The following is a 24492-nucleotide window of genomic DNA, read 5'->3' on the forward strand; positions in this document are numbered from 1 at the left end:
GATGGATGGATGGATGGATGGATGGGTGGGTGGGTGGAGGAGGGATGGATGGAGGATAGATGGAGGATGGATGGATGAAAGGAGGATGGATGAATGGATGGGGGATGGATAGATGAAGGATGGATGGGTGGATGGAGGGTGGATGGGTGGGTGGAGGATGGATGGGTGGATGGAGGATGGATGGGTGATGGCACTGAGCTCTCAGCAAGACCCCAAGTATGTGTCATGCACTGACTCAGATGGGCCACTACAAGGGTTGTGGAGTCCTTCCCCGAGTCAAGTGAGTGTGACTCCAGAAAGCTGTCCTTTTTGGGCCTCCCCATTTCTGTTAAGGAGCCCGTTTCCTCTCATTCCTCAGATACAAGGTCTGGGACACCCCTCTCTGTCCCCCATGGCCAGTCGGGCCAGAGTTCCAGGTGAGTATTCCCACCCAGGGCTTCCTGCCTTCACCCAGTGCTTGGCCAGCCCTACCCTCTGAAGCCAGCCCACCCTGTAACTCATGTGAGAGCCAGCTCCGATCATGATCTGTTCTCAAGAACCAACAAAGGCTCCCATTACTTGGAAAATCAAGGACAGTTCTCTTATCCCGAGGTTCAAGGCCTTTCACCATGGTTGACCGGTTGACCAGGCCCTTTTCCAGTCACACCATTGAGCTGTGGCCTCAGAAGGGGCCTGTATTCCGTCCAGCCCTCTATGAGCCTTCACTCTGCCTGCCACAAGCCTGTGGCACACTTTCTGTGATTCCATTTTATAAATATTGTATCAGTGAATTCCTAAAACATGCCTGTGATGGGTTAGACTCACCGGATTGCTGCACAGGTGAGAAATGAGTCAGGGACTTGCCTGAGGACCCAGGGCAAGGGTGTAGTGAACCAGGACTTGAAGCCAGCGTTTCCCTATCTACCATTCCATGTTCCTGTCATGCCAACATGCTTTCTCCAATTTCCACCTCCTCCATGAAGTCTTCCAGGACTGCCCCAGCAATGAGTGTTTATGCTACACTCTACTTTCCACCTTCAACTCAGAATGAGATTCTGTCTCATCACATGTGGGCCTCCTTGACTCACCAAGGCAGTTTCAGCCTCTCACATGCAGTTCCTTCTACCTGGGCCTCCCTCCCCATCCACTGTCCTAACTTCTCCTTGTTCTCTCCCACATCCTCAAGCACAGTTGGGTGGTTCCTGCTTGCTTGACCTTTTCAGCACCTGCCTCTTTCCTCAGACTGTGAAGTCCCTGAAGGAAGGGATGGAGGCTGTGTGAACTTGGGCAAGTGACTTAACCTCTCTGAGGCTCTGCTCTCTAACTACCTTTTCAGTCCTCAGCAGGGGCTCAGGATGTCAATGCTGATCATGGACAGAAGTAGGCCCTGGGGTGTTCTCATGGGGCACTGCTCTGTCTCGTCCAGGGTTAAGTCAGGGTCAAGGAGACTAGGATCCGCTGTGCTTTTCACACAGTAGTGTGCTGGGAAATGCTGAACAACGGGCTCTCTGAGCAGAAAATAATCTGATTTCTAGTGCTGCCAATTCCCAGGGTGTACGTATTTCCACAATGGCCCATTTCAAGCCACCAGCATGAACAGAGTGGGGAGTGACGTACACGGCCCTCTCATGAGATGGTGCAAGCTGCCTGGCAATGCCAGTGGCCTTGGCTCGCCCAGTCCAGCCTCATCGCGGGGAATCGGAGGCTCCGAGATGGGAGACAGTGGCACGAGGACCCGCTCACTGCCAGGGAGTGTGGAGCTGGGTGCTGAACACGGGCCTTTCTCTCCTGACACGGGTGGGAAATGCCCACACAGGCCCTCTGGCCTGTGGCTACGTGTGGATACACACAAGCTTCAAGTCCTTTACCAGCTCTAGCCGAGCTTCCAGTCTGCAACTCAAGGCTCAGGGTGCTGCCCCTCACACACTGGGGCCTTAAGCAGGCCCTTGGGGTGCTGTGGTACAGCTGCAAAATGACCCCCCTGTGGTCAGACGCCTGTGTGTCCTGGGGGACAAGTCACGTCCACGCACTGTCTAAAGCCCTGGCTGCAGCCTGCCTTTCCTGGGAATGTCTGCTTGTTTTCTGCCAGAACCACACCTGCCTTCCACCTGCAGGTATGGGGTGGGGTGGGGAGCTGGCCACATTTTAAGAGAGTTTGCTGGGCCTTATGCATGTTTCATGGGCTGGGAGGTATCGGAGAGGAAAGGCTCTCTTGGAGGTAAAAGCGAGCTGAAGTGGCTTACCTGCGTCACACAGATGGTGAGGCCTGGCTCAGGAAGGCCCAGCTCTGCCTCTTACCTAGCTGTGTGATCTGGGGCTACTCACCGAGCCTCTCTGAGCCTGTTTCCTCATCTGAAAGCTGGGGATAATAATAAAGCTCCCTCAGTTTGCTATATGGGGCCTTAGTGAGCATCGATTGAGCGGCTGGGTTAAAAAGGTCTAGACTTGGTCCTCCCTGGTGGCGCAGTGGGTTAAAGCACAGCACTGAGAGGCTAAAGCACTTCAGCATGAGTTCGATCCCCGCCCAGGAGCTGACCCACATGGCACTGCAGACCTCTCCTGACCCGCCCGCTGCTCCCCTCAGCAGTGTATTTCCTTGATCTGCCTGTTCTGCTCCTCACTCTGGTGAATCCTCTCACCGCCCCTGCACCTCTGGCCTGTACCCCAGTTCTGTATGCACATATAAATAAATCTTAAAAAAAAAAAGAAAGGTCTTGTCTTCTAGAAAACATGATGTAACACTGGGGTTGGCACATATTTCTACAAAGAGACTATCACATATTTTTAGAGCCGTGGGCCTTGCAGTCGCTTATCCCAATGAACTCAGCTGTTGTGTCAAAAGCAGCTGGATGCACTGCACACCTGGCCACTTCAATAAAAGTGAATGACAGTCAGGTGCTGGCCCAGGCCCGCTGGCAGCCAGAAGTCTGCAGACTCGTGACCTGGGGGGAGGCCTGGCATCTACCATAACTGCCCTCCAGACCTGCGGCCTGGGCACTCGCTGGAGTGAGCAGTTAGTGCAACAGTCCTGGGGCAGCACAAGACTGAGGACGGGCATCTGGCCGAGACCCGCACGTAAAGCCACTTCCTCCGGGAGGTCTTAACTGGAGAACCCCCTTTCCTCCCCACTGACTAGGTTCTAAGACCCAAATGGGTTTCCCTGGTTGCCAGAATGGGAATGCAAATGTAAGTCAACTCAGAGGCGTCCCCTAACCTCCCCACCTTGGACAGGATTTCAAAGTGAACTCTGTTGAAGTGCCCCTTATGTTGATTATGTGTCAGATGCTGAAGTATATTTTGTATTTCTGTTTCCTTATTTATTACTCATGTCCCTCATACTAGAATTTTCCACCTTCTGAGGGCGGACTTGGTCCTGCTTACTGTTTATATCCAACATCTCCAGGGTCCCTGGCCTGTAGTGGGGGTTTGGTAGATACCCCCTCATTGCGCATTGCTGAATGAACAAATAAATATCATTCTTCACACTGCGGAATGAGTCCTAGTTTGAGGCGTGAGTGTGGCCATGGGCTTTCCTGTGAAACACCATGTTGGCTGGACAGCTGGTTGTGTGCATTTACTTCATAAAGACAGAGACGGCAGGAAGTTGCAAGCCTCTATTACACAGGTTTTAAATGTCCTTTTGTCGTGGAAGCTTTTGGTTAAGAGGTGTTTGATACAGAATGTGGCCTTTCTGGTGGGTTCTTGGGGGTGGCAAGGCTGGTTGCTGTCTCCCTCCCCTCACAAGGGGACCCCAGGCTGTGTCTGCGGCCCTGAGGGTCTCCTGCAGCCAGCCTGGTCTGGTCAGGCCCCCAGCTGCACAGAGGAAAAGAGGGGGAGCCTGGGGTGGAGACATGATATGTCAGAGGTCCCCTGTAGTCTGTGGCTGATGTGAAGTGAGGGGCTGGGCCCCTCTTTCTCCTGAACTCCCCTATTTGGTTGTTTGTGCTGTTTGCAGAGTTCTGCTTACATCTCAGTTCTGCTTTGAGTCACCCCACGTTCCTGAGGAAATCACTCCAGTTCCCTGGGTTCCTTTTCAGAGAAACCCACCAGCCAGCCAACCACACAGGCCACCCGAAACCAAAAGTCCTCGCTCGGCTCGAAAAGGCACAAGGGCATTGAGACTCGGGCCTGAGTTCTTAGGGGTCACCTCTGACTCATGACAGCTCCTCACGGACAGGGGACACATGGGAGCAGCAAACGAGACCCAAGTCCCAGGTCTCCACACTCACCAACTCAGGGTTCTGCTTAACCCTGCCAAGCCTCAGCTGCCCTCACTATGTTGGCTAACAACGGTGTCACCACCTTGGGGGTTGTGGGGATTCAATGCCAGGACAGATGGATGTGACTGATGGGGGTTGCTGGCCAGTGAGACGGGATTATGTGAGCCAGGCGACATGGCTTGTAGTGCTCAGAACAGAACATCCCGGCGGGCCAAGCCCAGCTCTGCTGTGGATGGCAAAGGCAAGACCGCTTCACTTTCAGACCTGGCCCACGTGTCTGTCTCTTCTCGCTCCCCTGCGTGTCATTCCCCGGCTCACCTAGAAGCCCAGGTCCCAGAATGACTGTGGAGCAGAGCACCTCCAGACTCGCAGTTTGGTTGGATTTAATATGAGCGAGAAATTAACTTGGCTCAGGTGAGACAAGGCAGGGTTGATATAGCTAGCAGTCGACTCTGCGCCTCTCTGTCTATTTTAGAACCCCACAAAGTGGTCCAGGTAACCTTCTTTTCAACAAGGAACATTGCTGCTTTTGTCACTAGAAGTCAGTTTAGATTTTTAAAAGCCTTAGGCTGATGAAGTTCCCTCTGGTCTCTACTCAACAGCCACCATGTCCATTTTGCTTTCCCTGGGGTTTCCATTGAGTTCCCTCCACCCCCCGCCTGTACCCCCAGCCTGGCCCAGTGGAGACGCTGAGCTGGTTGAGAGGTCTCTGCCAGGAGGCGGATGGCAAGGGCCTCGGGGACTCTGAATCAAGCCCTCGGGCCCCCACATCCTGGAATTCAAGTCAGTTGGGATCTAGCTGAAAATGCACCACCTCAATCTAATTGTGAAGAAACCTCTGCCAATACAAAAAGAGGAAATTTCATTAAAAAGTCAAGATGTGGGGGCGGGAAATCTGGGTTTCTTAAAAGGATCAATGTCATCAGAGGCAAAGAAAGGCTCAGGTTAAAGGAGGGGACAGAGGAATGCAGCCCCTGGGGGGGGGGCGGGGGGGCTTCCTGGGGCTGAAGCAGGGTGCGGCTGGGCCTGTGCAAGGTAGGCTCCAGGTGTCTGTGACGCGGAGACTGCAGGCCGCATTAATCCTCCAGTCTTAGAGAAAGAGGGCAGGGCAAAGGCCCAATGTGTGCGTAACTCATCCTCACGCGATTCTAGGAAAGATGTTTGCAGAAAGCGTGAGGGGTGCTAATAATAAAGCGAAGGGGAAAAGCCACTAACAAGCCACAGTTGTAACCCGGATGCGCCTCTCTGCTCGTGCTGCTTCTATTCTGGAAGTTTTTGGAATCTGAAATTGTTTCCAAAATGAAAGGCTTAAAAAAGGCTCCCCCGATTTAGCAGCAGACTGTTTATGGCACACAAGATGCCACGTGGACCTGCGTGTAAAGCAGGGACAGGCAGGGTTGTCTGGGGCGAAGCTGTGTGGGGCCGGGACTGCCTGGTGCCTTCGGTGGCCCGTGGGTGCTTTGTGGAAGCAGCTTTGGAAACCGCGGCTTGAGTTCAGCCTGCACGCTTCTGGGTGGGGGAGGCAGCCGTTCCTGCCTCTAAGTGTCCACTGGACATTTACACGCCGGCTTACTTGCATCTGATCCCTATAATCTCCCTGAGTGAGGAGGTCCTGCCTCTGTTTACGAGCGAGATTCCCCAAGGTTCCGAAAGGAAGGACCTCCTTGGGCGCCTGCTGCCCAGGAGTTTCCTGCGTGCCCCCCGGCCCTGCTCGGCCACCCTAGGACCTGGGCTCCTCGTCCCGGCCTAGACACAGGCAGAGGCCCACGAGACTCCCGTCCCAGGCAACAGCCCCGAAGCTGGGCTTCAAGGCTGGGAGCAAGGAGAAACCAGCAAGCCTTGAACCTGCTTCCTCTCGGTGAAGACGCTGAGGCGCTAGGGGAGCAGCTGCAGGTTGAGAGCAGAGGAGAGGCTGGGAGCTGCAGCCCTGAGTCCAGTGCTCACCCAGCAGTGGGAGGGAAACATCACCTCCCTTCCCCTCTGGGTGAGAAGCCTGTTCCTAGAGGGGACTTCCCTCAGAGCCCTAAATCCAGCCTGCACTTCTGGGATGGGGGTCTCCCTGCCTGGGATGGGGGTCTCCCTGCTTGGGATGGGGATCTGGGCCTGGGATGGGGGTCTCCTTCCCTGGGATGGGGATCTCCCTGCCTGGGATGAGGGTCTCCCTGCTGAGGTTAGGGGGTCTCCCTGCCTGGGATGGGGATCTGGGCCTGGGATGGGGGTCTCCCTGCCTAGGATGGAGATCTCCTTGCCTGGGATGGGGGTCTCCCAGCCTGGGATGGGGATCTCCCTGCTGGGATTGGGGGGTCTCCCTGCCTGGGATGAGGGTCTCCCAGCTGGGGTTGGGGGTCTCCTTGCTGGGACTGGGGGGGGCTCCCTGCCTGAGATTGGCTTCTGAATCAGTACCAGAATCCAGCCTCCCTGGGTTTCCAGAGTGGGGAACAATGGGCTCCCTTGTTGGGCTTTGTTCTTTCACTACTGTGCCTGGTCATGACCTCTTAAGCAGCTGCTTTTCTTTTCTTACCGTCTCCCCTCAAAATGAGCCGTCCCCCTTCCCATCTACCCCCCACCCCCGCCACCAAAGTTTTTAGCAAACGATTCATTGTCAGCAAAAAACAGTGTTCGAAAATCACTGGCTACTATCCAGACACTGGGTGTTTGGAAGGCTTCCAGGCAGCCCAAGGCTTCTGGGAACTGGCACTTGCCGATATGGAACTGCCCTTTCAGCCCCCACGCAGCCTTCCTGATAACGCCCCGGGTCTGACCCTGACTTGACGTGGCTTGGGGAGAAGTGATTCCCCTACTAGAAGTCCAGATGGGAAGGTCACAGTCCTCAGCTAGGTGCAAACCGCAGACTTATCTCAATTGCGTCCCTCTCCAGGCCAGCAGGGTCGTGTCCACGTAACCCGGGAGACTGAGGCTCGGGGCACCTGAGTGACCTGGACACAGGCGCAGCTGGGAAGGAAGCCCCACAGGGAGCTGTTTGCCAGGGCACCCCGGTCTCAGCGGGAGCTCTTGGGCTGTGTGGGACAAACGGAGACCCCTTCCTCTTCCGAGGTCCTCTGAGACCCCAGGGTCAGCCTGTCTGTCCTCTCTCTGAGGCGATCACACTTCCGGCACAACTCCGTTTTTGGCTGCTCCCTCTCCCCACGCTGCAGGATACCTTCTGGCCACTCCCTCCCCGCTGGGGCCCCCTGGTTTGGACACGGTCTGAGAAGTTTCTGGGCTTGTTTCTGGCCAGTGCTTTGCCAGCCCACAATGGGCTCTTAACCTTCCCTTCATGTCTCTGATGTGAAGAGACACTCACTTTCCCGGCATCCCCAACCCCGAACTGGCCATATGCAGTTGTTAAAGCTCAGGGCTCTGCAGGCAGTTTACCAGCCCCCCACCTTTCTAGAGATTTTTAGGGTACTCAGTTCTGCAGGTCACATTCTAGGGTTGTTCTCTGGACCCCAAGCTGCACAGGATACCAGGCCTCAAAGTCTAACATCCACAGCACGAAAGGCCCCTCCACGTCAAGTTGCCAGCTCCACCTCCACCCTCTCCTCCACTCCCACTTCCAGCGTTACGAGAAAGAGTTCACGCGGTGCTAAGTCCGCGTGGTGTCTGCTTCTCAGGAACGATGCCCACTCTAACAAACAGCCCTAGAACACAAATCATTTTCATCTAAAAGAGAGACTCCCACCTGGAGGCTGGGGTGCGGGCTGTTCCAGACCCAAGTGACAGCTCTCCTAGGCCAATGGGAATTTGCACCCCACCCACACACTAACTATAGCTCGCTGTTGGCCTACGGGAATAAAACTCCACCTCAACATTGCATCTGCCCTTCTCTAAACAGATGGAGAACCAGCCGCCTTTGGTTGCATCCAACGTTACATATTGCATTCGTTGTCCCCAACAGTCACAAGTGACTCAACCATTAGGGGTCTTAATTTTCCCTCTCTGAAAAGCAGCCACTTCAAGTGAGGAAGGAAACCTCAGGGGTTTACTTAACCTAAGGAGTTAAGGGAATCATTCAAGGTGACACACAGGTATGAAGGGCCAGGCAAGGAATATGAATCCAGGTCTGTGGGCCCACAGAGGGAAGAATCCCTCCACTCTGTACCAGCACTGTTGTACGGCCATTCGGGTTGCCTGCCACACAGGGTGTCCACCGGAGTGGGGGCACAGCCAGGCAGCACAAGGCGGCACAGCCAGGGTGCACATACAGTGATGTCTGATGCCGTTGGTGTGCGCCTGGGAAACGGATCAGAGGGGCCCCCCGATTCCCCTCCCTCTATCTGCACCCTTGCAGTGAGGCTCTGTGGCTCTTTCCATCAAGCGGGGACATCTAGTTCCTCACTCCCAGCTGGTCTGTGGTTAGATCAGTTGTGCAATATGTTAGATGACTTTGTGTCAGTTCAAGCCAAGTCCCTGAGAGCCCTTGCAGGCTCTGCCTGCTCTCTAGGGCCTCCGCTATCGCCACGGGCGCAAGCTCAGGCTGACCTGGTCTGGTTACCCCCATTCCAGACCCATCATCAGCCACTCGACCACCCAGCACCGGAGCAAGGCCGCCCGCCGAGGCCAGCCAGCCTCCTGCAACCGGCCTGGCCCAGACACACGGGCAGCTCGAGCGCACGTGACCCACCAGCAAATGCCTAACAGGAGCAAGAATGAGCGCCATGGGGTGAAGGGGGCCGTGGAGCACGGAATCGTGTCCAGAGGACGGCAGGCGGGAGGCCTGCAGGGACGGGAGCGGGGCTGCCACAGCCCACAGCTACCACAAGGAGGAGAGCGGTCTAGGGACACCCGGCCGAGGGCCTTTCCACACGTAATCGCAAAGATCCAGTCTCCAGAACTGTGAGACGAAACACTTCTAGTGGTTTAGGCAGCTGCTTTGTTCGAGCTGACTTAGGGCGCGAATCTAGCCCCTTTCCTGATTCAGTGGCGCCACTGTCCGGCTGGCTTCCTTATGGCCCTCCTGGGGGGCAGCCAACCGTCGCCCACCTCCTCCCCTAGGCGGTCCCTGAATTTTAAGCCCACCTGGCCCAGTCCTCCCCAACAGAACTCCAATCTGGCAAGGCTCCTCTAGCATCTCCCCAGGGCCCTGGGGCCCGGGGCGGGGGGGGGGGGCAGGTGGGGTCACAGACCCATGGAATCCACAGCTCCTGGGCCAGCGAGAGCCCCAGCTCCGGCCCCTCCCAGCCGCCACCTACCCGGGTTGCCGAGCGCCATGGAGTCATAGATGAGCTTGCAGGTCTTCAGCAGGATGGCGATCTTCTTCTCGGGCGAGTAGGCCTTGTGCATGCTGGTGAACTTCTGCAGGATCTTCTCCATGACAGATGCCTCCGGCACGCTGGTGGTCACGCCCAGGTCAGTGGTGGTGGTGGCCAGGATCACCTGCTGATTGTCCTTGAGCTGCTGCAGAGAGCCGTCCTTGCTGTGGATCTCTCGCAGGCAGGAGTTGATGGTTTCTTTCAGGGGCTTCAGGACACACTTGTACAAGGCAGACTCCACAATCGCTTCTGTGGGAGGTTGGAGGGGGGGAGGGTAAGAAAACTGGCAGCAGGATTCCTGCCCCACATCTTGCTGCCCACTGGGGTGGCCATCCCTGTCTCCTGGCCCCTGGAAGGATGCACTGACGCCCCCACAGTAACATCCTGAGACACTGTTGGACAGGCACTGGGAAGACTCTGCCCGGACTGACGCATTTCATCTTCACGATTTTCACGGCGTCTGGCACAGGTAAACTCTCTGGCTGCCTCTCACGCCATAACTTTAGCGGACACTAGTCACGCTGGTGTTGTGCAGTGCACAACCTGTGCAGCTGGACACAGAGGGCCTGGGTACCCATTATGCGTGGTGGAATTTTCCCATTTCCAAATCCACTTGACCCCGCCTCAGGAAAGCTGTGCGTGCTCAGCCAGGCTTCTCGCACTGCCACGCTACCACTTCACTTGGCTGCTACCATCTCTTGGCCCGAGTTATATTCACAGCCTGGCCCCTTTCAGTCCAGTCTCAACACAACAACAGTATAATCCTGCTAAGTAAGGCGTGCCCGATCGTGTCATTCGTTTTGGGTCTTTCAGGGGCTCCCACCCATGCATAACAGAAGCCGGCGTCCTTCCCATGGCTCCACAGGCCCCCCTGTCCCTGCGACCTCTCCCTGGCACCTCACTCTCTTTCCTGTGCTTGTACTGCTCCAGCCTCACTGCCACCCCGTCATGCAGCCATCCCGCCAGCCTGCTCCTGCCTCAGGACGTTTGCACCGGCTGCTCCCTTAGCTTGCAGAAGTCAGTCACCTGGCTTATGGTCACTGCTCAACTGCCTGTACCCAGGAGAACATCCTGATGGCCTAGTGGAAAGGGAGTCGGTCAGCGCTGATCTCCCAGTAACTGCACACACGGGCCAGGCTCCGGTGGTCTGGGTCACATGCCAGTGGGGGCTGAGCAAAGATGTGGACCCCTGCCCACGAGTTCGCTTGCTTTGGGTGACAGCAGGGAAATATTCGTGGGAAGCCTTTGGCGCTATTCTGTCTCCAGGGGGAGGGTGTTGGCTACGGGTCCAGCAAGGGGAGGCCCCATACCTGTACCCCAAGGGAGACACCTGAACTTCCCCTTTACTGGAGGGTGAGTTCAACCACGCTCCCGTGGTTGAGTCTCAAGAGAGGCCATGTGCCCCTTCCGCCGCCACGCAGGCCGCCGCTGGGTCAGGCTGGGCTGGGGGCTGTCCTGCCACTTCCCTCTCCCCTGTGCTTCAGCGACCTCTTCAGCCACGGCGCATCCGGCTGCCTTGTCCCCCTGCCCCCTGGGCCCACATCAGCCTCCAGGCCCGCACCAACAGCCTCCTGCAGCTGGAGCCAGGTGACCCGGAGGCGGGGTCTGCACTGCCTCGCCCCTACCCTCGCGCCCCTGTGGCCCTGGCCAGTCTCTCTGCAGTCCAGGGCCTGTGCGAAACGAGAGGCTGTGCCCAGGCCCTCCGGGGTCCCTCGGTCTCCGAGAGCCACAGCATCTCCTGAGAGACTGCCCCCGGCCCTCAGCAGCCACAGGCACTGGTACAGCGTCTGCCCGTTGTTGCTCTGTCTCCCTGGCAGCCCAGGGGGCCGCGTGGCGGGTCCTGCCCAGCCCCTCAGGTGGCTGCAGCTTCTCCGCCTCTAACAGGGCACAAGGGCAGAGCTCTGCCATGGAGGCAGCGGAGCGAGCGGTCAGTGCGTGGGGAAGGCGGGCCGCTGGGCCTCCCGGCCCCTCCCGCCCGCTCCCCGCCCGGCCCGGACTGACCCAGCTCCTCAGAGTGCAGGGTGGGGTCCACCAGCGCCTTGAGCTCAGTGCTCTGCAGCAGGTAGCTCTTGAGCTGGGTCATCATGGTGCGGATCTCCTGCAGCATCTCGGTGCTGGAGGTCTGGCGCGCCATCATCTCCAGGCTGTACACCGTGTAGTCCCGCACCAGGTTGCCGAAGTACGAGGCCCTGTCCTGGGCCAGCTCCACCACCTTCTTGTACAGCTTGCGGTTGGTGGACAGGAAGGCATGGAAGACGCTGCTGAAGCTGGCGAAGCTGAGCCGGTGCCTCGCCTTGCCCAGGATCATGGAGGGCTTTTTCTTCACGCTGGGGCTGCTGAACTGCTCCGGCTCCTCCTCAGTGCTGCTGGTGGAGTAGGAGTCCTGGTCCGTGATGTAGGCGGGCACCCCCCAGCTGTCCGACAGGGAGGCCAGGGAGCCCTTGAACTCTGGAGCGCTCTGGGGCCGGACGCTGGCCTGGGCATGTGGGCTCTGAGTCCTGGCTCGGGGGACAGGGCTGGGGTCTTCTTTGGGCTTCTCAGGGGCTCCGTGCTCCGTGGGGAGCTCAGTGACCTCCACGGCACTTGGGAGGACTGAGGCCAGCTGCCGGGAGATCCGTTTTTTCCGGGGGGGCGGGACCGGGGGCTGTCGGCTCTTCTTCACCAGCTCTGGCTGGCTGCCCAGCTCGCTGGCTCTGGCCGCTGCTTCCTGGCCCGGCTCCCGGGTCCTCTGAGGCCTTGCCCCAGCACTGTCAGACGTCTCCGTGGGAGTCAGGCTGGGTGGGGGTGCCATGGCAACGCCCACCTGCCCCCCCTCTGCTGCCGTCCCCCAGCCCACCTTCCCCCCACTCTGGTCCTCCAGGGACACCTTCTCGGAGACGCGGCGTCTGGGGGGAGCAGCGGGCGGGTTCTTCTTTGCCGAGACAGGAGGGGCAGGTGCCTGCTGCAGCGGGCTGGGGTCTGCCCCTGGCTTCACTTCTTCCTCTCTGAAGGGGCCCAGGCCTGTGGGGGGCCGCGGGAGCCTCTCACAGGCTGTCATGGGTGGCAGGCCTGGCTGGTCTGGGGGGCCTGGGGCATGAGGTGGCAGGTAGGGGGCAGATGCTGACGGTGCAGGAGGAAGGGCTTCTGGGGGCGGGGCAGCAGCGGCCCCTGGGGGAGCACTGGGCAAAGGACAGACTGGAGGAGGAGGAGATGGGGTGGCAGGGAGGGGAGGGGCAGGGGGGGGCGGGGGCGCTGGGCGGCGAGGGGCCCACTTGGAGGTGGGTGAGGTAGAGACAGAGGTGGGAGATGGTGGGCACACAGAGGGGGTCCGGTCGGCAGGCAGGGTGCTGCCGCAGTCCTCGATGAAGATGGGGTTCACAAACCACAGGCGGTCGCTCCCCAGGGACAGCTCGATCTCACAGGCACAGTTTGCATAGTGGGAGGCCGACCTGAGGCTGGAGTCTGGGGGCGCTCCGGGGGCTGGGTCTCTCGTGGGCTCCGCTGGGCTCCCACTTCCTCGCCGGGGGTTCAGGGAGGAGTCCCAGAAGCCTGTGGGAACAGAGGGAGAAGCTGCAGCCTGGAGCCAGACAGCTTGGCAGCGGGCCGTGGAGGGGTGGCAGCCACACTGTCATGGCATAGCTGCTTTGCGGCCCCGAGGCTTGTTTTTCCCCTCTCGGACTGTTTTAAGCCTCTCCCACCACTTCCTGCTTCAGGAGGGGAAGCCCCACGCCGCCCTCCCCCTCGGTGCTGGGGTGGGGCTGGCACTCAGCCTTAGTTCTGACCCCAGTGGCGGGGGAGCCACGCTGGAGGGCCCCGACATGGGCGGGATGCGGCCGGGGGAGCCGCCGGCATGTGCGGGGACGGCAGGTGCCCAGTCCCTCGGGCTGGCCAGCTGGGAGCTCGCGGTTCTGCCACTCGACCTGCTGGGCCGCAGTCTAGTCATCTCCAGGGTGGCCTAGAGCAGATGCTCTGGGCAGGTGTTGGCCTCCACGGTTGTTCCAGGCAGGAAGAACCGTGGACTGTGGCCAGTGAGCTCAGACCTGTCCACGCGGGGAATGTCTGCCTGCCACAAAACGATTCTGATTACTCCTGGGTGAAACAGGAAGCTGCCCCGGGGTGGGTGTGCTGGTGAGGGGGGCTCAGAACGCAGGGGTTCCTGCACAGGTGTCACCGCTCCGGCCTGGGCTGAAAGGCTTCAGGGAGCCGCTTGCTCAGAAATTCCTGACCAAGCCCTGGGGAGAATGCTGTGGAAGCTCCGTGGCTTGCAGGTGACTCTGAGCTCACGCGGCCAGCAGCTCCTGGAGAGGAACCTGGAACCCTGTTCTCTTTGGGGCGCTGGGCTGGGTACTGGCCTGGGATCTGGACCGAGTCTGGGCTTGGGGGCCGGGCTCTGGCCTTTGAATCTCAGTAAGAAAACCACAAATCCAACATTGAGGACAGTAATAGCCATGCATCGAGTTCCAGATGTGTGGGCTGCCCCCTTTCACGGGCAATGGCACTGAGCCTTTTGGAAGTCCTAACATTGTCCCCCAAACACAGGTCAAGATAAACGACCCAGAGAGATGAACTTGGCTGGTCACAGGTGCGTGGACGGGAGCAGGGTCAGAGCAGGGACGTGGACCCAGCTCCCTGTGCTGGGCCGTGGCACTCAGGGGCCCTCCTTCAAAGGAACTTGCGACACTTCCCATCTGGGTTCTGAGGAGGAGGGTGGTATGTACCCCAGAACTGGGGATGTGGTAAGAGCGTGACAGGCTCTTGACCCCGAACGAACTGACATCTCAACACTGTGCACACCTGCTCCCAAAGATGGGCACTCTCAGGATGTGGCCACTGCCCACCCTGCTGGCCAGGGGGTCACAAGCCCAACCAAGACCAGCAGGGGGACCCTGGGGCCGTGGAGCTGCTGTGAGCATTGACAAACACCCCACTCCCACCCCCATGAGGTGGGCCTAGGAGGCAGCGTTGTCCTCCACACTGAGTCTGGCAGCGGGTTGGGCCAGTGACTCCAGTGAGGAGGGTGACAGACTTTCAGGTGACTCTCCTGATATGCAGAGCTCAGTGCACAGCCAGTCACCACCTGAGGACATGGGGGGCCCAGACTTGGGGACCGCCGGGCCCTCCCTCCCCCACTGCCTGACCCTGCATCTTAAGCTCCTCGCAGCTCCGGGGCACAGATATTCTGGCTGCAAGGACTGAACACTTGAAGTGTTGTGCCCCATCTACACAGGCCCAGGAAGTTTTCCAGAAAGGAGCAGCGGGTACCAGAGTGACGCCAGGAGAGCTGGTAGCAACCTTTGTGGGGGCAGAGGAGCTCACCTCCAAGCTCCCATAAGACCCGTGGATGCAGGAGCCAGTCGGGACGAGGCTGCTTACAGAGCTGCCCGCCAGGGCTGGACACTCGCCGCGACACTCTCGCTTCACGCCACGGCCTGACCGCAGCACTGAGCCTCTGGAGCAGGCCCTGACTGCAGGTTCAGAGTCAGCTCCAAGCCTTCAGCCCAGCCCTCAAGGCCGCAGGATCTGGGCTGGGCTTTGCTAGCATCCCTCTCTGCAGTGCGGGGCTTCCGGAACACCACAAGCTGCCCCGCGCTCACTCTTAACTGTCGCTGTTCTCTTTGTTTAGGATGCTTTTCCTGCCCCTCCGCCTAGCAAACTTCTACTCATCCTTCAAGACTCAGGTGTCACCTGCTTGGTGGGGCCTTCCGACACCTTCAGGCCTCACTGACTTTTATGCCCCCATGGCTCTGGCGTCCACTCAGGCCCCGCCCTGGGACTGTAGTCCTCTGGCTGTCTGGCTCTCCTTCCATGCCACTCCTCCCCCCCAACTCTGAGCTTCTGGAGGGCAGCCCAGTGCCTCCTCCCTCTGGGCATCTGCTGCACCTCACACAGTGCGGGCTTCGTCCCATGAGCAGGTCAGCTCCATGAGAGGGGACTGGGCCATGCTGTTCTGAGAGTGTGGGCAGAGGGCAGCAAGGCGAGTCCTCACACACGGAAAGCAAGAAACACTCCCACACTCAGACTTGAAGGCTGGCCGGTGTGGAACAAACACTGGCTTCTGAGAAATGGGCTGGTCCCGGGGATCTAGAAACTGCCCCCATCCCCATAGTAGGCTGCTCCCAGCCAAGTCAGTGGCACTCAGGGTGGGGGCGGTTTCCAGATAGCCCAGGTTCTGTGGGCCTGTTAGGCAACCACAGTGGCACTGCAGGAATAAAAAGGAACTAGGTCAACTTTCTCTGCAGTCTGCAGAAGGCCAAGCTAAGCCACAGGAGAAGCGGAACAGGGTCATGCAATCCTAGTGTTTGGCAAAGCTACGGGCACCTATGCCTGATAGCATCACGCCAAGCTGTGGCTCAGTGCCCGGGCTCCGGCCTGCACTGCCTCTGTGCCTCAGCCCCCACCCCGAGACTGAGGCAACACCGCCACCTCTGTGACCTCCCACACCTGTGACCGGAGGCGGGCACCTCTGCAGATGTCCACACCTCTGAGGCTCGGAGGGCCTGAGTGGAGGGCAGTCGAGGAAACACCACACTGGAGATCCCCGGGCCAGCAGAGGACAGAGACGGGTGGGTGAAAGCTGCAAAGGATTCCAGATGCCATGGAAACAGCTCGAAAGTGCATGAGTTCAGAGAATAAATATTTATACAGCATTCCAGGGATGGGCTGTTGGACTCATTTGAACTTGAGTGTTCAATGAATATTTTAACGAGGAAAATTCTTATGATGCAATGTTGAGGAACAGTAAGCTACATACCCAACTTGAAAGTGTCATAGACAGGGGCCCTGCCTACACATCATTTTACAAGATCAAAGCTCTCTACACCGCAAACATGTCTGAGAAGCTCTGCCAGTGTGCCCTCGTACGCTGCTGTGCGGGTCCTCGGTACCCCCAACCACTGCACAGAGCTTAGTGCTGAATTGCCCCCTACATGTGTTTTGTGGCCCTAATTAGCCTTTGAAATCCAAGGATATCTACACAGGCTGCCCCCCTTTTTTTGCATAGAAGAACTGGGGTGTAGCCAGAGTGTGGCGGAGCAGGATTCACCAGAGACAGTGGGGAGCAGAACAGGCTGACCGATGAAGTACACTGCTGAGGGGAGCAGTGGGGAAACGGGGAGACAGGAGAGGTCTGCTGTGCCCTGGGGGTCACTTCTGGATGGGGATTGAATCGGCTGCAGTAATAGTGCTGAGACTTAGTGTTTGGCCTCCAGGGAGGCCCCCTATAGCCTTTTGAGTGGCAGTTTTCCAAGGCCTAAGTCTGACTTTCACCTATCAGCTCCCGAGAGAAGACTGGATTAACACCCACTGGGGAGCCCGGCGCTGCCCTGGGGCTCCCCTGTCTGTCTGTGGGGCACAAGTCAGAGATTTATCTCATTTGATTCCATTTCTAAAAGGCGAGTAGAACGCTACAAAAATAAGATTGCTGACACTTATGATAAGACACACATGAGGCCCAGGAATTTATTCCAATGGCAAGGTGGTCAGATGGGCTGAAAATCTGGTTAATCTTTACCCTTCACGTGATCTTTAGCTCTAAACTCTAGGAAAAAAAATGAAAGTTATAAAAAATATTCAAAGAAAACCCAGCGATATGGCAAGATACAAAACTGCATTTCACTGAATGTGTGCACAGTAACGCTTGGAGAGGACACCCCACCCCCCAAAAACAGTGATGGTGGGGTTATGGGTGAGTTTCGTCTTCGTCCCTTTGTCTTGTTAGTTAAAAACAAACAAACAAACAAAAACTTCAAAAACTGGGCTGCGACATGCAACTAAATGAAACTAGACTCACTCAAAGTGGGTAACAGGCTTGAATGTAAGGCCTGATTCCATAAAATGTATGGAAGAAAACATAGGCAAAGCACGCCTTGACTTCAGCCTCAGAAGAATCCTTTGAGGAGTCTTCTCCAGAAACAAAGAAAACGAGAAAACGATACACAGTTGGGACTACATCAAGCTAAAAAGCTTCCGTACAGAAAGAGACAATAATCAAAACAAAGAGACATCTTACTGAATGGGAGAAAATCTCTGTACAACATATGCTGATATCAAAGATCTACAATGAACTTATACAACTCAACAAAAAACAGAGGAAACAACCCAGTCAAAAAATGGGCAAAAGGACACTTCTTCAGGGCCCTCCCTGGAGGCGCAGCGGATTAGAGCACAGCACTGAGAAGCTAAAGCCACTTCAGCATGAGTTCGATCCCCACCCTGGAGCTGACCCACAGGGCACAGCAGACCTCTCCTGACCCACCTGCTGCTCCCCTCAGCACTGTACTTCGTCGATCGGCCTGTTCTGCTCCCCAATCTGTCTCTGGTGAAGCTTCTCACCCCCTGCACCTCTGGCCTGTACCCCAGTTCCGTAGGCATCAATAAATAAATCTTAAAAAAAAAAAGACACTTCTTCAAAGAAGAAATGACCACCAGGCATATGAAAAAAATGTTCAACATCACTAGTTATCAGGGAAATGCACATCAAAACCACTGTGAGATACCACCTCACACCTGTGAGAATGGCCCACATTAAAAAGCACCAGAAACAGCTGCTGGAGAGCATGTGCTGTAAAGGAAGCCTCTTATACGCTGGTGGGAATGCAAAGCTGTATCTATGGAAAGCTGTGTGAAGGTTCCTGTGTCACTAAAATGGATCAGAAGAACAACAACAAAATAGGAAACATATTATCCAGAGATTCTATTTGTAGGAATCTACCCAAAGGACACCAAACTCTAATTTTTTTTGCACTCCTATATTTACTGCAGCACTAGTTACAGAGCCAAGATATGGAAACCACACAAATGCCCCCAAATAGACAAACGGATCAAAAAGCCATGGTATATTTATATGATGGAATATTACTCAGCAACCATAAAAGGCAAAATCACGCTAGCAGCAGCGACATGGATAGAACTGGAAGGGATTATGATTGGAAGGGATTATGGTAGCTGAAATTAGTCAGAAGGAAAAAGATAAACGCGGGAGGGTGCCACTTATATGTGTACTACAGAGAAACCAAAATAAAGGTCAAGAAAAAGTCAAAACTAGCAAACTGACCTGAGGCACAGAAAAGCAGGGGGCAAAGAGGGGAGGGACGAGCACAGGGAATATGGTGATGGCTCATGGGTGATGCAGGGGCGGAATTATGGGGACCACGATGTAAGAAAAAGAATGAATTTTTAAAAACTATAGGGAAAAACCCAACACCAAACACAACAGACTGGACTTTTATAGTAAGAAAAAGCTGTAATAAAGAGAAGCAGGTATGGGGTTTGAGGCAGAGGATAGGGGTCTCTGTCTCCCCAACCCCATCCTCATCCCAGCCCCTGACCGAAAGGGCTCTACCACTGGCTTCCACCAGGGGCGCTGTAAGCACGAGGAAAGGGCAGGGCCTGAGGCTGTGGGGAGGCGTCCCTGAGGCAGGCCGGGCCGCACCGTTACCTTACAGCGAGCAAGCCCTTCAGTCCCTCTCAGTTCCCCCCCTTTCTCTCTTTCTGGGTAAGGGATTCACTGGAACACGAGTCACATACTTCATAATTCACCCACCCTGGGGGGTGGGTATTTTTACTTATCACTATTAATTTTAGAACATTCCATCATCCCAAAAAAACGCCACAGAGCACTCACCCCACAGAACAGTCACCACCCCACCCTCTCTCCTCAGCCCTGGGCAGCCATGCATCTGCCTCCTGGCTAGGTTTGCCTGTTGTGGACACGCCACACGCGTGTGAGGCCGTGTGACTGGCCCCCACCTAGCGCGTCCCCAGGCACCTGGTGTATCGCCCACCACCTGCTTCCCTTTGCCGAGTAAGCCTTTTAGGCCACCCTGAGTTTCCCTCCCTCAGCTGTGAAGCGGCATTGTGTGACAGGAACTGAAATCAGCATGCGTGGTGAACACGTGGTGGTGAATACTGCCACTCCTGGTGTTCCCTGCACCAAGTGACCCCCAGCTCATGGGTTCCCCATCACTGCACTGGCTGTGATCACCTTGATCCTCCCAGGAAACCCGAGTGAGAGCCTGGGTGGGTGCGGGTGGGGGTGCTCAGAGGCTGGCTGGTGGCCGGAGGGACCCCACCGTCAGGAGGAGGTGCAGATGCAGCTCCCCATGAAGCCATCTGACCTACCTGCTCCGTTTCTTGGAGAAGCCCCAGTCCTTTTACTAAGTCTCTTCACCTCTGAGAGCCTGACTAGGTTTTGGTTCTCTGGAGCCAGGCATGAGGCCTGGAGCCAGGCACAAGCCGCTGTCTGCACAGCTACTGTCAGCACTGCACGCCCGGGCCAGCAAGCCCACGCCCCTGCCCAGGCCTCTGTCCCAGGTGTGCCCTCTGCTCTGCAGCCTCATCCATTCGGGGCGCAGACTGAAACGTGAACTCTGGGTTCCAGAGAACAACTACTCAGGTAGCCCTGCTTTCTGTCCACCACCCCGTGCATGGGACTCCAGTTCTGGTCAGAACCTTCTAGTTCTAAAGCGGAACATACTCAGGTTTCTTTTAAACTCCCTCTCAGGAACGGAGTGCAGACAGACATCTGAATGCTGCAAACACCCTGACTGGTGCCTCTTTCCCCGCTTCTGATCACACCAAGATTAAGCCCCCAAGAGAGAAGGATTATCTATTCTAGAAGGGAATGTGGTTCTCCCAGGAGCAGCAGCAGCTTGTCTCAAATACAGCATGTCTTTAGGTCTTGGGGGCAGCCATGATCCTCCTGGAGCCTGCAGGGGCCCCCGGGACCCTGACAGTCCCAGGGATGCCCTCCTGTACCCAACAAGGGGGGTCATGGGCTACAGCACACCAGCCCCTCTTCTCAGTGGTTCTCCCCAGACCCAGGCCAAGCATTTCACCTGTCCTCCCAACTTGGCCTAAAACTGATCATGGATTACCTGTTGCAAATACAACTGAGGAGATGGAAGGGGAGGTCAGGGACAGAGCAGAGGCCATGCACGCCTGGTGCACGTCCCAGCTGGCTTCATCCCCACCAGGGGCACCAGGGGCAAGTTTCTCTGCTGTGTTTTTTAAGATGGAGACAGGATTGCACAAGACAGTGTCTCCAAAGGGTGCTGCAGTCAATGAAAACCATCGTTGCCATCAGAGGGCAAAGTTCAGTGTTTGCTCTCAATAGCAACTGAAAAGTGACCCTAAGATTTGTGAACTTGAGACTAAGAGGGGTGGGTGAAGAGCTCCAGGACAACATGAGAGGGGAGTGGGCACCACAGCTGGCACCCAGCTCTGCTGTGGACTGCGACCTTGGACACGTTCCTTCAGCTCTCTTGCCCCAGTTTCTGTGGCCATAAAACAGATGAGTGACTCAAAAAGGCGTGGTCTATATACATGGACTACTACTCAGCAATCAAAAATGACAGGCAACTGCCACAGCAGCAACATGGATGGAGCTGAAAGGGATTATACTAAGCAAAAAAAAAAGTCAGAAGGAGGAAGATAAATATTGATAGCTCACTTATATGTGGAATAGAGAGAAACTAAACAAAGAATCGATCCTAAACCTTGAGGCATCCTGGAGGGAGGAGGGAAAGAGAGATGTGAAAGCAGGGGTGGGGGAGGGGAGTGCACAGGGACTATGGTGTTGGACGATGGATGCTTTGGTGGTGGGAGAACTACAGTGACCATCCCGGGGGGCAGAAATCCTGGGCTGTCAAAAATTAACAGGGATGTAAGAAAAAGGTACTTCATTAAAAAAAAAAAAATCCCAAGTGATACTGTAGCTTAAAAAAAATTCTCTGGTGCCGGCATAGCTGACAGAGGCTGCCAGCCTGGCTCCCAGCAGTGCAGACTTGGGGCACCTGGGCCCCCCTCCCCAGGGCTGGCTGGGCGACACAGTCAGGGGCAGTGCTGGCCGACGCATCCAGGCCAAACCCCCTTGTGGCGAGGTTCAGGAGACATGCAGCGTCTTGCTGGGGTGTGCAGGGGTGGGGTCGGAGGGCGTCTGCCTTTGCCTCTCCTTTCTTTTCCCTCCCCGCTTGATCCCTGAGAAGGCCAGAGAGCGGGCTGGCAGGGGCAGGATGAGGCAGAGCTGCCCGGCTCTGTGCTGCTGAGAGCACTCTGGCCTTTGTTCTGATTCCCCAGAGCCACTTCTGAGGGTAGCCAGCCCCTGAGGCCCCAGCACCTTCAGACCCACCGGGGTGCGTGTGACACCCCCAGAAAGCAGCTCAAAGGTGTTGCTTTGAACACTGGGAGCATCTCCCATCATGAGGGCTGGGGCAGGCAAGCGGGTGGTCCCGAAGGAGCCAGCTGGATGTCAGCCTGAGGTGGTCCCTCTGCCTGGGGGTCAGGGTCCTTGTCCTGGGGTCCCTTTTCCTAAATCCCCACCTCTTCCCTGGCCTATAGGAGATGACTTACCCAGGCCCAGGTTGGAGATGGTCTCGAGGTCCGTGAAGCTGCTGGCCTCCACGATGGCCTGGGGCAGCCTCAGTGTGAAGGGCAGTAAATCTCTGTGGAGACACAAGGGGTCGGAGGTCATGCTGGGGCGGGAATCACGTGTGCCATTGCCTGGCCCCACAGCCCCCAAACCCACATCCTGAAAAGGAAGCACCCCAGTAACCCTGCTGGCTGTTGGGGTCTCCATGCAGACTGGAAACTTCCTGGGACTGAGGGGCAGAGCGCTGAGGCTGAGGGACTGTCCAGTCAGGAGGGATGCAGAGGTGTGGCTGTGGGCAAAAGGCCATGTTCTGGGTAAAGGAGACCCTTCTGGGGAGTGGGGGGCTCATCTCTTCCCCCTGGTTTTCCCCGCCTGCAGAAAGCCCAGGCAGCTTCTGCTGAAGGTGACATTCCGGGGAAAGTATGTATGTGCGTCTTCTGCCCTTTCTCTGGTGCCCCGCCAGCAACCTGAGGCGTTCCCCAGGTGGGGGTGGGTGGGGCAGAAAGTCCCAGTCCTCTAGTCCCTTGGTCTCCTGGCGCCCAGTGCCATGATGGGGCACTCGAGAGCCCACCCTGGGTCACCTCTAGTGTGAGTGGAAAAGTCCCCTTCAGAATAACAAAAGACACCTCTGTCCAGGAAATCCCAAGGAACAACCTGGACAAAGATCGCTGGACAAAGATCAAATGTGCTTTTGTGTTTAAACACACCCCAGCAGGCATGACCCAGAGTGAAAACACTATAACCGTGCATGTCAGTCCCAGTTCTTTGGCACAGACTAGTTCTCTCTTCCCCAGGGGGCTCAGCACCCACTCCTGGTCCTGTGAAGCTTTGGGGTGACCTGAGGAGGGGCCCCAGGACTGGAAGCTCCATTAATGGCAGTGATGTCAGAGACCCCCTCAATGACCAATGGCACCCTGGTTCTACCTCCTAAGGAACCTATGATTTGGAAAATCAGTATCTACAGAGGGGGAAAGGCATAACCTCACTTTGGTCAATTGTTTTTTATTCATGATGATGTCATCCTTCGTTTTTGTGCAATGTATGATTTCAGAGCTAAAAATACACTTCTCCAAAGAAGAAATGCAAATGGTAAACAGGCAAATAAAAAATGTTCAACATCACTTGTAATCAAGGAAATGCAAATAAAAACCATAAAGATGCCAGCTTACACCAGTGAGAATAGTCAATTTTTTTTTTTTAAACAAAAAGAGGTTTGTCCTGCCCTGTTAGCCCAGGAAGAGCCATAAATGTCAGAGGGTGCCGGGGGGCAGGCGGGGAGGGGGCAGCTGGCCGCCGTGAACTCTGGGGTGGACAGAGCCAGCTCCAGCCCACTCGGCAGTCCTGGGTGTGAGCCCCCCAGCTCCGGGTCTGACAGGCGGCGGGTCTGGACGGATAAATGGTGGCATGCAGAAAACGCACAGCGCGCGCGGCACCTCACAGGTGCTCCTTCCTCCTAGCGGGGGTCACGGGCGCTTCTGGGGACCTCTCAGCCGCAGGTCGGCCATCTTCCCAGCTCCCAGCAACCAGAACCATCCACGGCAAGATGGCGGCTCCTGGCTGAAGCCCTGGACAGAGGGACGGCGCCCTTCAAAGGCAGAGAGGCCAGGCCTCTTCCTGCCCCTGGCGGTCAGCTTAGTGACCAGGCCGGGTGCCCGGCCACCTCCTGGAAAAGGCGGATCTACGGGGCTCCTCCCTCCCTTCTTCTTTTCGGTTAACTGGGCCCATTTTCTGAGACTACGCACTCCTGACCCCAGGGTGCTGAGGCTTGGGGTGCGCGATCCCCGATCCCCGTAAGAGGGCCCAGCGTGCTGCCGGTACAACAGAACGACCGAATGTGTTCCCGCTCCTGCCCACGCTCTTGACCTGCCCGGGACAGCAGCCCCAGGATCTCCTGGGTCCCCAGCCTCCCCTTTCGCATGGCTGCCTGGACCAGCTCCCACAGCCTACCCGGTAGGCACCTCCCCGGCAGCCGGGAGCAACCCTGGCAGAGGCCAGGTTGGCCATGGCTGCTGGCTTGGCTTCCCCAGCCGCAGACTTCCCTCCGGCTCAGCTAGCCGCGCCCAGCTTCCCGGTGAATTCCTGCGCTTCCCACAGCCAGGCCTTGCCCACGCTGTTTCCTCATCCTAAGTTCTCTTCCTCCCACATTGCCAGTCTCCACTGTGGTCAGACCTCTTCCTCCCGGAAAGCCCTGACTCCCCTGGGTGGCAGGGGACGGAGGTGGGGGAGCTGCCCACACCCCTGGGCCGCAGACCTGCAACTGTGTGAGGGGGAAGCCGCAGGGGCCTGGGAGCGAGGTATGTGCGTCCACGCCTGGCCGAGAGCTTAGTGGTCAGACCCGAGGCCTCAGTTCCCTCACCTGCATCAGTGGAGCACGTGCTCACACTCTCCTGGAGCACGAGCCGAGGCCCGCGAGGCCCCTGCCAAGCCTTGCGTGTGGCCCTTGGTGCACCCCGGGGCCCTCAAAGCACCCTGGGGATGCAGGTGAGAACAGCTACCCCCAGGGCGGCTGGAGGGGCAGCCCAAAGCTGGGCCCAGCAGACACTTGCTGCCCACCCAGGCTCTTCACCCCCTCAGGGCCCAGCTCTGGGGGGCTGGTCCTGTGAGCTGGCACCGTGACCCTCACAAGTAAGGTTTGTCCTGCCCTGTTAGCCCCAGGAGGAGCCATAAATGTCAGGGTGTGCCTGGGGGCGGGGGG

General features: G+C 57.0%; 1 protein-coding gene across 1 annotated transcript in view; it reads right to left on the reverse strand.

Moving 5' to 3' along the window:
• The window catches only part of RIN3 (Ras and Rab interactor 3), a 75744-nt gene that overhangs the window by 13066 nt on the left and 38186 nt on the right, over positions 1–24492 (reverse strand). Inside the window, exons 4-7 of the mRNA XM_012724618.1 lie at positions 21779–21870; positions 12611–12979; positions 11453–12571; positions 9392–9700 (exon numbers count right to left, since the gene is read on the reverse strand). Of these exons, the coding sequence (XP_012580072.1) occupies positions 9392–9700; positions 11453–12571; positions 12611–12979; positions 21779–21870 (1889 nt within the window). The remainder of the gene's footprint in view (positions 1–9391; positions 9701–11452; positions 12572–12610; positions 12980–21778; positions 21871–24492) is intronic.

This window comes from Condylura cristata, unplaced genomic scaffold (assembly GCF_000260355.1).
Source record: "Condylura cristata isolate star-nosed mole 26May11 unplaced genomic scaffold, ConCri1.0 scaffold00013, whole genome shotgun sequence".
Lineage (NCBI taxonomy): Eukaryota > Metazoa > Chordata > Mammalia > Eulipotyphla > Talpidae > Condylura > Condylura cristata.